This window comes from Bison bison, unplaced genomic scaffold (assembly GCF_000754665.1).
Source record: "Bison bison bison isolate TAMUID 2011002044 unplaced genomic scaffold, Bison_UMD1.0 scf7180017864072, whole genome shotgun sequence".
Taxonomy (NCBI): domain Eukaryota; kingdom Metazoa; phylum Chordata; class Mammalia; order Artiodactyla; family Bovidae; genus Bison; species Bison bison.
In genome coordinates, this window is record NW_011494644.1 from 10,468,227 (window position 1) to 10,483,737 (window position 15,511).

General features: G+C 43.0%; 1 protein-coding gene across 2 annotated transcripts in view; it reads right to left on the reverse strand.

The window, feature by feature from the left end:
- The window catches only part of XPO6 (exportin 6), a 107,038-nt gene that overhangs the window by 28,365 nt on the left and 63,162 nt on the right, over window positions 1–15,511 (reverse strand). Inside the window, exons 9-12 of one of the 2 annotated variants that reach the window (XM_010837243.1) lie at window positions 14,838–14,947; window positions 5,855–5,963; window positions 4,305–4,394; window positions 3,097–3,166 (exon numbers count right to left, since the gene is read on the reverse strand). In XM_010837243.1, coding sequence (XP_010835545.1) covers window positions 3,097–3,166; window positions 4,305–4,394; window positions 5,855–5,963; window positions 14,838–14,947 — 379 coding nt within the window. Of the gene's footprint in view, window positions 1–3,096; window positions 3,167–4,304; window positions 4,398–5,854; window positions 5,964–14,837; window positions 14,948–15,511 lie in introns of both variants that reach the window. The other variant, XM_010837242.1, reaches the window with a different exon arrangement.

Below are 15,511 nucleotides of genomic sequence, written 5' to 3' on the forward strand. Positions count from 1 at the left end.
GCCCCAATGGGGGAGGATCTCAGTGAAGAGCGGCAGAAGCCAAACACCTACAGGACAGACCCTTCGGGACATTTATGGACACACACGCAGCACCAGGGGCACAGTGACTGATGAGGGGATGACGCAGACCACCAACAGTGCGAAAGACGGACAGCCAGAGCAAAGATGACTGCCGGGCAAAGGAGGCACGGCGACGGCATGTTTTGCCTCGGACTTTACCAAGGAAGCAGAAGCAGGGGGATCAACAGAAGTTGCGTAAAGAGTAAGACTCCCAGGAACTTCCCTGGGGGTCCAGTGGCTAAGACTCTGAGCCCCTAATGCAGGGGGCCTGGGTTCGATCCTGGTCAGGGAGCTAAGATTGTACCTGCCTCACAAAAGTAGCCAGGGGAAAAAAAAAAAAGTAAGGCTTCCATCACTCCAGAATTCAGGCCAGGAGAAGGTAAATGCAAATGAAAGGAATGAGCCCTAACCCATTGGGGAAAAGAACGTGGTTTCTGGTAAGAGGCAGTAAGGCTGACTAATATAGCATGAAGGTTATGTGAGGGGTAAATGACCATGGGAACCAAGGAACAAATCGTACTCAGAGTTTCCATTTTTTAATAGCCTTTGCATTGGAAACTTGGCTTTTGCTTCATCATGGATAAGAAAGCTCATTTTAAAACAGGAAATAAGTATTTCTCTGGCCTGAGAGGTTCTGCCCCTTGAGTATATGCCCCAAGGATCAGTGCTTGGGATGAGGTTTAGAAATGACCTGAAGAGCCAAGTGTACTGTGAAACTGACAGTAAATGGGCTGCGACGAGAGCGGGCCTGCAATACTTCATTTAGGGGAAATCCATCAGATTCTCCTGCTCAGATGAGAAAATCTAAGTTATGAGATAAGCCTCAGAAAAAGGACTTGGGAATCACCGCAGACTGTCACCTGAAGACAGACTCAATGTAATGTTAAAAAGTCAGCTACTAACACTGACTTTAGGTATCTATTCTGAGGGAAAGAGAATACATGCTCAATTTCATCTTTAAGATCAATAATAACTTTTTTAGGATGCTGTGTGTGTGCTCAGTCTGACTCTTTACAACCCTATGGACTGCAGCCCACCAGGGTCCTCTGTCCGTGGAATTTTTCAGGCAAGAATACTGGAGCGGCTTGCCATTTCTTCCTTCAGGATATCTTCTCAACCCAGGGATCAACCTTGTGTCTCCTGCATCTCCTGCACTGGCAGGTGGATTCTTTACCACTGTGCCACCTTAGGGTCCCGAGTATATTCTAATTTGAACAAGGGCCCTGAGGGAGAAGCCATTACAGTATGATTTTTTTCCCCAAGAATTTTTTCCTAGATTTTGGAAATATCTGCAGCATCTGTACATAGTCCAAAGACTTCCATGAATGTTGATGGCATATCATACAGGCACATTTGCTTTGAAAAGTAGTCTTTTTAAAGTTCTACAGAAGCTGTTCTTACTCGAACTACACAAATCAGGGTCTAGAACTGGGGCATGCTAAGTCCGTCAACCTCCTGGGGCCCAGCGGATTGTTTACTAGTAGAAGCTAATCTAGTCATGGAAACAAGCAGTCACAGGCCACCAAGAAGGGCAGCCTCACAAAGAGCCTCTTGGGGAGGCTCTGCCACAAATAACAAGCTCATCCAGGCGCTGGGCTGTACCCTGGGCAGCTGTGTACCAGGCTGAAGCAGCAGAGTTATACGAGAGGGGTAGTCGGCCAGGGCCAGGGTAACTCCTGTAAGGAAAACTGTGTGGGTGTATGGGTGTGTGTGTGTGTGTGCAGCACAAGTGTGTTTGCAAGCACTTGGTTAAGTTCCTATGTGTCTGTGTATGTGTCTATGTGTGTGTGTTTGTAGCACAAATGTGTTTGCAAGAATGATGTTCCTGGTGCTTTCGGCTGGCAGAATGAATATCAGATTTTGGCTAATTTCAACTTTTTATCATTTCCTAGTATACCCTCCTGGGACTAGCACCACAAGCTATGTAACCTTGGGTAAACTAACATCTCTGAACATGAATTTCCTCTTCTGTAAAACAAGAGAACTGTGATTAGTACTTACACCTCACAGGAGAGTTGAGAGAATTAAATAACAAAAGCAAATAATATGGTGCCTGGCATGCAATACCTCTTCTACAAACAGAAGCTATTATTATTAACAAAATAATCCCAAAATGCTAATCCTAAACTCCCAACTAGTGAAACCTGCCAACAGCAGGCCAAAGCCTTTCCAAATGGCTACAGTCAGAGCCACTGACACAGGAGGGCTTAACAGGCGGTGCAGTGGTAAAGAATCTGCTTGCCAATGCAGGAGACACAAGAGACACAAGTTCGATCCCTGGGTCAGGAAGATCCCCTGGAGAAGGAAAGAGCAACTCTCTTTAGTAGTCTTGCCAGAATAATCCCATGGACAGAGGAGCCTGGCAAGCTGTAGTTCAAGGGTCACAAAGAGTTGGGCACGACTTAGCGACTAAACAACAACGCTGACACAAGAGAGCTGACAATCCCCATGATCAGCTCTACCAGGCTGTCCCTGCAGAGCTGCTCCCAGATCCTCCCGATCCTAAAAGCCAGAGATGGAAGAACACAGCCCAGCAAAGTCCAGGGCTATTTTTTTCCCGAGCTTATCAACTGGTTTAAAGGACACAGAGAAATATTCTAATTGCCAGGGTTTTTAAAAAGTCCTACTTCTTTATGCCAAATTAGCTTCTCTCTCACTGAAACACTGCTTTGGGATATACTGTCACAGCCTCATCCTCTACCTCCCTCACAGCTCCTTTTTAATCATGATTTTTTTTTTTTTTTAATTTTTTCCTATTTAGAAATTGACAGACAGGAAGCAGTGAGGAGGGGGCAGTGGAGAAATCTTGTTCTGACAACACAGAAGGCAGTAGTTAAGTATTAGTCCACAAGGTCTCAAAGAGTCGGGCACGACTGAGCGACTAAACAACAGTAACACTGACACAGGAGAGCTGACAACCCCCATGATCAGCTCCACCAGGCCGTCCCTGCAGAGCTGCTCCCAAATCCTCCCGGGAGGATGATTTTTCAGAATCTTTTATCTGAACGTTAAATTAGAAAATAAAAGACAGTTTACCTGACCCTGAAGTAACTATAAACTGCTGTAACCCCAGATAAACTTCTAAATTGTCCTGAAGAACTGGAAACTGAAAGAAACAAAAGATTAAAAAAAACATAAATGCGAATTTTAACAGCACTTCAACATTGAAAGAAGTATCTCTAGTGGGAGGAGCAGGATAAAAAACTTTTCTCTGGGAGCCTTTACACGCAGCTAAGAAGAGGTGGCACCCCTCAGCACCTCCCACCCCCAAGGAGTCTTCTACAATTAAAACCACCAGTTAATATTTGGAATAAGAAAGAAAATAACACACTAGTTCCATACTTTTCTAAACAAAGCACTATGATTATTATGACAGTTACGTCCTTAAAGGAGGATATCAAGCCCCCAAATGATCTATACTTTCTAGAGATCTAAGACAGGACCCACCTCCCTTCAAGTCCAAGGAAAACCCTGCCCTTGGAAAAAAAGCGCAGTTATGCCTTACAAACTGCATGACAGAGTGAAGAGACAGCCAAATTATTTGGAGTCAGTTTGCCTTACTCATTTAGCAGACAGGACCTTCATAATCAGAGCTCTATCTTTTCTTCCTAAAGCTGCTAACTCACCATTAAGATAAAATTAAGACGTTACTGTGACAGGTCCCCAAGAAAGGCAGATGGCAAAATAAGATGGCACTCTCCATGAGAAAACACAAGACACAGCTGGGCGGTGCAACGCAAACCCGACCCCAGTGAATTATCCTGCCTTTAGAGGAGACATGGACTAATGAAATGCCTTCAAGTAACAAGCATCAGTTAGTGAATGAAATCAGTCCTTATGACTAAGGATTCTGTGTTCACATAAACATAGATAGTGCCCAGCAAATAATCTGCCAACAGTTTTGTGAGTTTTACAAAGGCTAACTTTCCAGCAGTATAATTTTTATAAATAAATCTTCCATTTGGCTTGGCCACTTGTAAGCCACTGGTGAAAGCATAAAGGCATCAGTAAAATTTATATTATACCCAAGAGTTTAGGAAAGAATAACAGAGCTTCCAAAAGCTCATTTTAAAATACTGGGAGGAAATGTTAAACACATTAAATCCAAGGGTCGGTTATCCTAATTATTATTCTCTGTTTGAAAAATATACATTTTATAAGACTGGTGACCACAAAAGCCTTACTACTCATGCCATATGCAGGGAAATAATTAGGCTCTTCGTTCCCCTCCAAATGGTGCGTACCAGCGTTGAGAAGGCGTGTGTGGGAAGGAGCTCCATCACTTTGGCCACGACCTCCAAGCTCTGGCGTAAGTACCGCTGCCACTCTGTCTGCTGCTGCGGGGCAAACAAAGAAGGATCAACTCTTCCCAGAATGGCAGAGCTCATCAGCTTTCCTGCCAACCTGTCCCCCACCTCAAGCCCACTCTCAGACGTAAGTATGTGAAGAAATAGTAAACCAGGTTATTTGGTACTTTAAAAAGGCCAAGCTAAAAAAAATTTTTTTGATCCAATGAATTAATGTCATAAGAACCTGGTTCCTCAAAAAGTAAACAATTCACATAGAATGACCTACTTTTCTCTCTGTCATAGGAATAAGATATTTTAAACAGTGACTGGTAAAATAAATGCTCAAGTCCCCTTTCCGTCATCCCAGCTATAGGAATTTGTCATTCATTACCTTCTGAGACAGCCCGTTCCTGAGCTTATATAACTGGCCACACCAGTGCTACACAAAGTATGGTCGATGAACAGGGAGCATGGGCATCTCCAGGGTGGGGGTTGTCAGAAATGCAAATTCTGTGCCATGCTCCCTCCCACCCCCCCCACACACACTTCCTGAATCAAGGTCTGCTTAACAAGCTCTCTCACAGTGACTCTTATTCAGGCTAAACTATGAGATGCACTGGCTTACATCAAACAGGTAACAAGAAGTGAAGCTAAAGTCTACCAAGTGCTACCAAGCACCTATTACCCACCAGGCATGTGCCACTATGCCCACGTGTGCTGCCCTCAGCACGTGGCCAACACAGGTCGGTTCAGACATATCCTTCCCCTTCTGGGACATGTGGAAATTAGACCTCAGAGAAGTTCAGCGACCAGACTGCTACCTTCTTCGTACTCAAGGCTGCACAGTCAAATCTAGGCCATCTGGTTCCAAGCACAGGGCTGTTTCTAACCCAGATATGGCTATCCTCAAGGTCTTAACCACAGCACAGTGGCTGCTATTCTGAGAGCCATAACAGTGACTTGAAAATGTTTAAATGCATGGTGGTTAAGAAAAAGGAACACTGGAATTGTATCCTTAAAGACATTTTTCTTACCAACATGGGGCATGCCAGCATCAATAAACTCAAGGTTGATTTTAAGAGATATGAGTTTATATTAATAAGATATAATCAAAAGAGATGTCCTTTTATTCTAGCCTTATCATTTAAGTATCTCTAACTATCCCTACCAGTATCCAGCTAGCTTAGATTTGTTGCCCAGAATGTGGATGCAAGGCAGGGGAAAATAGGTGGGATGCCAAGTTCTTACTAAACCACTTTTCACTGTATGCATGGTTTCTTTACTTACGTCTCTAGTCCATATAGGTAAATGCCTGTAAAACGTTTTTACAGTTCATAAACCCAAATCGACCAGCAGAATACAAGTTTCAAATGTGTAACTCAAACCGTAAGACTGCTCTGGCTTAAAGATGGTCTCCAGAGCAAAGAGCTATGGGTTCCAAGTCTGCATTTCCATTCATACCACAGCATGGCAAGGACTAAGGCCAACGAGGCTGTGCTGCTTACATCGTCATCCAGAGTCTCATCGTCCAACTCCTCCAGCTGGGCCTGGTTGTATCTGAACTGGATTCGATTCAACACCTCCGTCAGCAAGAGGACTAGGGCGTCTTCGTACCTGTGTGGCAGGGAGAAATGCAACATCAGGTGAAAGCAGGCTTTTAGCCTAGGATTTCAAAAAGGCCCCCTGCATTCTGCAGGGAACGGTGTCTCCACTGGACTACCGCACACAGGAAGCATCTAGACTAACGAAGTTTATGGACTGGCCAATGTCATGTGACAGGGGACAGAAGCAGGGGTGCGGCTTATGCAGCTACGTTCCAGGCACCTTCTTGTATGATATCCTTTGTCTCTGGTAGCAATTTTTGTCTTAAAAGTCTATTCTGTCTAACTTAGTAGTCAGCGGGTAGACAATCTGCCTACAATGCAGGAGACACAGAACATGGATTCACCCCCTGAGTAGGGAAGATCCCCTGGAGGAAGCAATGGCAACCCACTCCAGTATTCTCGCCTGAAAAATCCCATGGACGGAGGAGCCTGGTGGGCTACACCCCAAAGGGTCACAAAGAGCTGGACACGAATGAGTGACTAAGAATACCCTCCCACACGGTGTAGTTACCCTAGCTTTATTTTGGTTATTGTTGGCATGGAATATCTTTTCCTATCTTTTTACTTTAAACCTATTTGTGCCTTTAAAATCAAGTAGGTCTCTTGTAAGCAACATGAAGTCAGATCATGTATTTTTAGTCCATTCTGCCAATCTTTGCTTTTTAACTAGAGAAGTTAAGCCTTTATATTTAATGTAATTACCAATAAGGAAGGAATGACTTTTGCCATTTTGCTATTTGTTTTCTGTGTTTTATCTTTTATTCCTTACTTCCACTAGGACTGCTTCCTTTTGTGTTAAATAGTTTTGAGTGTACTATTTTAATTCCCTTGCCATTTCTTTTACCATATATTTTAAAGTTTTTTTTTCTCAGTGGTTGCCCTGAAGATTATAAGTACTATATATAAATATCAATTAACTCAATGATTTCATTTTTTTGGCGGGGGCGGGGGCAGCGCTGCACCACATGGCTTGTGGGATCTCAGTTCCCTGAGCAGGAATTAAACTCAGGCCACGGCATGAAAGCCCAGAATCCTAAGTACCAGACCACCAGGGAACCCAATGATTCAATCCTGTCAACATCTGTGAGAGGTAGGTGGTATTACTGATACTTCTCTGATGAGGAAATTATAGTTAAGAGAAGTTAAATCAACTGCCCAAGGTCACAAAGCTAGCTGGTGTGAACCCAGGGCTCCCTAACTCAACACTTCATGTTATCTCTACACATAAACCACCAACAGGCTTTGAGCCTGCTCCACCCATTCCCCAAAACCTCAACTGTAATCAACCTTTAAGAACACTTAAAGCCAAAAAGAAGACATGGAAAAAGTCTAGGGACACCCTAACCCCTTGATCTGTCTAAAAATAATTTATCAAAGAAACATTTGGAGCCAGAGGCTTGGATATTTCCTGTGATAAGAATCTAACTCAGCACCAAAGTTATATGTAATAGTTGCTACCACAAGGGCCAACAAACCACTAATTTTCAAGAACAAATCACGTGGCCTAAACGTCTGCCTTAAATATTTCCTGAAATGTTTCTACGAGAACTTCAGGGCTGGGCCCACTCAGACCAAAGCACCCACCCTGGTGGTTCAACTCCCAGCACCAGTCCACTCTCCATATTCTGTGATGCTGGGACTGAGACCGTGCACAACACACTTCATCTCTGCTTGTTGGACTCTATCAAACACTGGAGGAAAACTGAACAGCAAAGGGACCCCACTCTTCCGTGGGCTTGCTGTGCTGGCAGTGTAACCCCAACAATGGTCCCCAGGCAGTAACAGCAGTAATAACAGGTTCCAGCTTCCAGCTTCCACACTCCCCAAGCCAGCCCCATCACACCCTCTCTCTGAGGTGCCAATAGGATCCAGGTCACAACCTCTCCTCAAAGGAATAAGTCCCAGCTCCCTGGGGCCCCTCTTCTGAGCTGTGGCAACGGGGGGATTCCCTCCCCTCAGAGATCTGACCTCTAGCTGCGTGGAGGCCGTCTCTCTGATAGTCAATGTCCCCGACACCTTTCCGTTGTACCCCTAGCCCTAGGGATAAAACTACTTCCTGTAGTTATCATCTGTGTTGTCTCAGTATTCCCTTTTTGCTTTCTACTCCTCTAAAATTTGTTCAAGCAATTTCCTACATTGAATTCTTGAAATAAATAAGTGTAATTTCTGCTTTCCTGACAAGACTCTAACTTATCAATCTTATACCTCATCTTATACCAGGAATACCAGGACAACAAGAAAATCAAAGCCAAAAGGTATCCAATACCAAGACCAAGTACAGTCCATTCAGTCTAAGAGTTACAACCCCTGTACTGAGACTGTAGATACGGTCTAAAGACTACTTAAAAATCCTTCTGAAATGTCACATTTCAGAGCTCTGTGGGCACAGGAGCTCATTTCTTCATCAGAGACAGAGATACTGTCCCCCCTCAATCCCTCAAAGAGTCCCTCATTATTTGCAAATAACTTAACAAGCTAGACAAGATAAGTAATTAAGCATGATGGCCCAGAGGAGAATGTTGGCAGAGAAAAATCACTAATAAAATAGGCAACATCTGTGGGAAAAGTTGCACAAAGAATCAAAATCCCACTTCAGTAGACTTTAGAAAAAGGCTAAGTTCAAACACTTGCGCCTGGAGCTTATATTTGTCATCTGCCTACCCAACACTCTTCTTCCCCAGTAAGAGAACACGAGGCCCTGATGCCAAATGAAAGACTACAATTCCCAGTCTCCCTCTGCAGACAGGAGTGGTCAAGGAAATTTTAAAAGAAGTTATTTGGTGGGGCCTCTGGGAAAGCTGCTTTTGTCCAACCTCTCCCCTTTACTCCTGCTGGCTGAATCACGGGTGTGATGTCTACAGATTCAGCACCCATCTTTGACCATACAGTGACTGTGGAGATGGAAGTCATGCCTAAAGCTGGCAGAACAAACACGTACAGGGCTCTAAAACAGCTGACATACAAAAAATGAGGAGACACTGAACACCCGTCAGGGAAAGACAATCAGCTAACTGTCACAGATGACACAGATGCTGGAATTATCGAAGATTTTTAAAGCAAGCTATTATAAGCGTCATTCTTGAGGGTCTTCAGCTGGAGGGTGTTTTAGACTGAACTGTGTCCACTCAAAATTCGTATGTTGAAGCCCCCAACTCTCAGTATGACTGTATTTGGCGATAAGGCCTGTGAAAGGTAATAAAAGTTAAGTGAGATCATAAGGGTGGGGTGGGCCTTAATTACATGAAAAGAAAGAGACATGAGGGAGTGGAGTGTGCTCACGCTCCCTCCTCCCCATGCAAGCACAGAAGAGAGGCCATGTGAGGACATGAAGGGAAGGCAGCGTCTGCAAGCCAGGAAGAGAGCCCTCACCAGAAACCAAATCCGCCAGCCCCCTCATCTATGACCTCCATCCTCTACATGTAAGAGAAAATTAATTTCTATTGTTTAAGGCACCCCGGTCAGTGGTATTTCATTATGGCAACCCAAGCTGGCTAATCGAGAAGGTAAAAGATAATCAGAAAGAAACCTGGGAGCTTCCCTGGTGGTCCAATGGCTAAGAACCTGCCTGCCCAGGGCACCGCAACTACCGAGCCCACAGGCCACAGCTAATGAAGCCCGAATGCTCTAGAGCCCGTGCTCTGGAACAAGAGAAGTCACGGCAAGGAGCAGCTCATGCACCACAGCTACAGAGTAGCCCCTGCTTGCCACAACTAGAGAAAAGCCCTCGCGGCAATAAAGACCCAACACAGCCAGAACTAAATAAATAAAATTATTATTTTTTAAAGGTTTTTCTAAAAAAAAAATCTGCCTGCAAATGCAGAGGACACGGGTTCAATCCCCGGTCCAAGAAGATCCCACACGCCATGGGGCAGCTAAGCCTATGCACCACGACTTCTGAGCCCACGAGCCACCATTACTGGACTCTGCGTGCTCTGGCGCCTTTGCTCTGCAACAGGAGAAGCCACTGCAACGAGAAGGCTGCACACTGCAAAGAAGAGCAGCGCCCAATCACCACCACTAGAGAAAGCAACGAAGACCCAGCACAGCCCCCCAAAATTAATCAGTTAATTACTTAATTTTAAAACAGAAACATGGAACTTCAGAATGAAGGGAAAGCATGAGAACTGGCAGATCTCTGGGTAAATATAACAACTGTTTCTCTGTTGATTCTCTTAAGATCTTTAAAATATGAATCTGGATGAAAGCAAAAAACAGAACACTGATGGGATTTTCACTGCTCACAGATGGAAAATATAGGGCAACCTCAATACAAGGAGAGAGAGCAAAAAAGTAGTGAGGCTTCTATATTACACTTGACGTGGTAATATGTTAACTTGAAAAGTTAAATATATATTCATTTTAATATACAGAGCAACGACTTTAAAAACTCATAAATACAGTCACTCAGTAGATACAGTGAAAGGGAAAACTAAATTTGTGTGAAATTAACAGTTGTCGTTTAGCTGCTCAGTCATGTCTGACTTTTTGCAACCCCATGAACTGTAATCCATCAAGCTCCTCTGTCCATGGGATTTCCCAGGCAAAAATACTGGAGTGGGTTGCCATTTCCTTCTTTAGAACTAACAAAAGAGTCTCAAAAGAAACGAAGCAAAAACTGATAGAACTGAGAGCAGACATAGACAAATCCACAATTTTACTTGGGAGAATTCACCCCTCTCTCAGTAACTGATAGAACAAACTAGATAAAAAGATAACATGTAGAACACAATCAATCAATCTGATCTAACATACCTAGAACACTCCATCCAACAATAACAGAACATACACTCTTTCAAGCACAATGAATAAGCCCCAAGAAGAGCAGGTCATAAAACAAATCCTGACAAATTGAAAAGAACTGAAATCACACAAAATATGTTTGCAGATAATAATAAACTAGAAGACAGCAGCAAGAAGACACAGGGAAAATCCACAAATATTTAGAAATTGAACACCAAAGAGGAATTCTCAAGAGGAATTACAAAATAAACTGAAGGAAAAGGAAACTAAAACATATTAGAATTTGATAGATAAAGCTAAAGCAGTGCTCAGAGGGAAACTAAGAGCATTAAATGCTTAAATATACAATGGAAATGAACCTACAGATCGGTGTGGCTCAAACCACAAATGTGATTTCAGAAGCACCCCAACTTCTTCTGAGAGTTAAATAAAATGTTATGTGAAGGCAACTGCATAACAGCTGCTTAGTAAATGTATGATGAATGAAAGAGAACAAATGAACCAATATGCAGGCAGTGAACAAACAAACCTACAAGTCAGATAACTACAAAGCACCGAAGCACAATCCTGGATAGCTTTTTCAACTCAGTGAAATAACTAAGATCCTATTCACTTGCTCTCTGGGGCAGTCAACAGCATGAATTTCATGTATGAAGAGCTAGAAAGCTACTGGAGCCCTGACATAAACCTAGTTAATACCTTTTACTAGCAAAATGCTGTGTGTCACAATGGCACTTCCTCTTTACTAAGCAGAAAAACCCGCTCACAAGAAAAGGGCAGCAAGTTTTCTCACGCCTACCCACATTTGTTTACAGTCCAATCTAATGTCACCTGGAATCCCTAGCAGGTCTGTGGCCAGCACTTGCCAGTACTCTCATGACAAAGGGGTTCACAGGACATGACTCAGTAACTTTAGGTTGCTTAACACACTTCAAGTTTCCTCATCCTCCTGTAAAAAGAAGTTCTACCCAGGTGTCTCCCTACACATTGACAAGCACAGAGAGAAGGAAGTTAGAGAAAGAGAGACAAAGGATGAGAATACTTATTTACTGAACATCTACTATCAGCCAAGGTACTTGACACACAATGGTTCATTTAATTTGCTCAAGAACTTGTAAAGTAGGCACAACCATTCCCAAAGTACAAAGGGGAAAAGGAGACTGAAATTCAGGTCTTCCGACACCACTGATTCAAAATGGCAAACCTGGACAGTGAACCCCACTGGCAATCAGTTCAGCTGGGTGCATCACAGAACATTTATCTGTTAACAATGCGACTCAAGTTCTCCAAGCCCCCACCAGCCCTGAACAAGAAATTCTTGAGCATCCTCATTGAGCAAGGAACATGCGGAGCTCCAATTTCCAAACTCCTAGGACCAAAAATAAATCTATGTACATTTATACTTCTAAATTTGTAGCCTACAAAGCCTACCACTTTGTTGTGAGGAATGATGCAAAACCTATAAACCACAAGAGACAGGAACTGAATGCTGTCTCTGTGACTTAACCACACCTACGTCTCCCATTTAAGACACCAAGAAAACATCTGACTACTTCCTGCAAGACCAGTTGCTTCTGAAATTCTGGTTCAAGTCACAAAAGCCCCCTGACTTCTTTCAGATATATTTTATCAGTTGAAAAACATTTGACTGCATTGACAAGCTCTTCACTAAAAATCAATGAGGTAATTATCTGTAGCCAGTGCTCTTTATCAGCTGCTTCAATATACTGGGATCTCTAAGATAACCCAGAGCTGTGGTTGCCAAACTTTGAAAACTTTAAGATTTTTTGAGTATGTACTTCTATAAATATGCTCCCTAAGAGGTGACAGGAAACACAGAGTTCAGCTATTTTCTTTGAGCACGCAGCAGACTGCCTTCAACACCATTCTTTGTAGTCTACTACCTTTGACCACTAGGGGGTGTCAGACTGACAAGCTTCCCCCAGATGATGGTCATCGCTAACGGCATAAACCAGACAAGCTGTTGAACGTTTGGGTTGTTTTTTAAAAGTATGAAAGTGTTATATGTGTATTTTTTTTTAAGTCATGAAAAATCAGAAAGCCTTATTTAGGATAATAATCCAATGATCAATGAGAAAAATCCCTAGTGTTTAAAGCAGTCAGGGGGGACCGCTGACAACTGTGAAGACAGATGCCTGGGCAGGCAGGCCGGTCAACATCTGCAAGTGGGCTGAGGAGTCTCTGTTGTCCAGGGGTCCTGTCATTTAACTCCACAGTCACCACCTCAAACGACAGCAACGTCTTCGATTACTTATTATTACTGTGTGGTCACTACTGTGACCATCCACTGAGTGCCTCACATGTGATCGACACTATGCCTGTTATTTTATATGCACGATTTCCTGAATCCCAGCCATTCTGCGAGAGGTATTAGTATGCTCGTTTTGCAAGAGGAAATGTGATTACCATATGACTTGACCAAAAGTAACACTGCTACCATGAAGCAGAAAAGGAATTTAAACTGCACCACTGCTCCTTCTATTGGTGCAATAATCAGCGCAAGTATCTCTCAGTGGAACAATACCGTATTCTCCTCACCTAAAGCACATTTGTACTGTGCTTTTAAAAGCATTTTCGTGCTGATCATTTCCTCAGCTTATTCTTCCAAAAAGTCTGAGCGATGTGAAAGAGCATCTAACCACTTAAATATAGCAAAATCAGGCACAGTCCCAGAAGCAAAGGATGCGACTGCTCAGCATACAAGAAAGAGAATCTGGCGGAAGCGCCTTTTCTTTGAAGAATCTCATTCAACAACACAATTACTCACAGTTGGCAAGTTCACCAAAAACAGGATCTACTGTTGTGTAAGAAGGTTTCTGATACACAAATATACTACCCAGAACCACATGTGACCTGACACCATAACAAGCTGGAAGCTATTTTGCAATCATAAAAATAGTTTGGGAAATGAAAGTGCAAAAGCTTAAACTTGGAATGCAAATACCGTTTAGAATTTTAAAAACTCTTCAAGCCTCAGCGATGGAAAGAGTTTTAAGAGGTTCAGTCCAACTCTCCCCAGATGGGAGTTCTCCTCACCACCTCCATTTGGCCCTCTCTGCTGCTGCTGCTAAGTCGCTTCAGTCGTGTCCGACTCTGTGCGACCCCAGAGACAGCAGCCCACCAGGCTTCCCCGTCCCTGGGATTCTCCAGGCAAGAACACTGGAGTGGGTTGCCATTTCCTTCTCCAATGCATGAAAGTGAAAAGTGAAAGTGAAGTTGCTCAGTCGTTCCCGACTCTTAGCGACCCCATGGACTGCAGCCTACCAGGCTCCTCCGTCCATGGATTTTCCAGGCAAGAGTACTGGAGTGGGGTGCCATTGCCTTCTCCTTGGCCCTCTCTAGGAGAGACGTATTCACTGTCTCCACCATCCACCACTGATACTATTTACTGAGCATTTGTAGTGTGCTGAACACTCTAGATATATTAGCTTCAAATAGTTACATATATAAGGACCACAGTGTACAGGAAACATACTTTCTGCCTGCAAACAAGAAAAATGGTCTTGAGAAACGTGGGGAAAAAACATTTCCCCATTTTCTGTTTCTAAACTATAACAAGAAGTACAAAACTAATTATCTCTGGATAGTGGGATTATAGAAAACTTATCTTTATTTTTCTATCTTTGCTAGTTTTTAAAATAAATACTTTCTTCCCTGATAAGTATTCATTATTTAGGAAATTTTCAAGCACATACAAAAGAAGTGAGGATACAATGAACTCCAAGTTCCTACCAACTAAGTTCAACATCACTTGGCAACAAATGGTCAACCCACTTCCCTCACTAGCCCTAGGGAATTATTTTAAAGCAAATCTCAGACGTCATATCATTTCATCCAATAAATACTTCAACTTATATCTCTAAAGTAGGGGTCATGGGGGAGAAGGGGCCACAAAAGCATTATCATACCTAAAAATTTAATACATGTTACTTTTTTAATCAGAAAAATGTTTTTAAAAATGAGGTATCTAAGGGGAGAGAAGAGAATGCTCAGTGGCATTACTACCTGAACAGCGTAAGTGACTCGGTTTCACTAAAGCGGTCTGACTGCGTGGCGGACTCTAGGCCACAAGAGAAACTGACCAAAATGTCTATTTCTAGTTATTGATGTTTCTGTGGTTTACCTGTTGAGAACTGCTTCCTTGTCTCCCAGACGGCTTTTAATTTTACTTGTCAGATAGTCCAAAAAGAGCGTCCAGATATCCAAACAAGAGAAGTAACCTTCATGAGTAGGCTATGGTGCAAAAGAAATCCAGACAATGAAATTACTTAATGCAACTACTCCTTAGAAACACACCCACCAGTGTTTACTTCCACCAGAACGCTACAACTATAAGCCTAGGTTCCCTGGACTTCTTAGTAATAACCACAGTTGGTGTCTTTTATTTGGTCTTCACGATTGGGCCCTGTTGAACTAACAAGACAAGGTTACCATGGAACATATTATTAAGGAGATATTATGCAGAACAAACCAATTTACAAAATAAGCCGAGAGAACACCTATGTTGAACTCTGAGACTGTGATGTGGAGAGTTCTCACTGATGCTCCGATTCAAATCTGCTTCAGAGAAAAAGAAATTGAGATCCAGAGATATGTTCAATGTCAGGGATAGGAGCAGGTCTCTTTACTCCCCCAGCCAATGCTCTTTCCACTATGTACTATTATAAAACAAAAACTAAGTTTCAGAGGCTTCTAAATGACAAGTTTACACATGTGAACATTAGGAAAGAAACACTTGCAGTCTTCCTACATGACAGACTAAGTGAGCGCGTTAAGTCTGACCCACAGGCTCCGGCT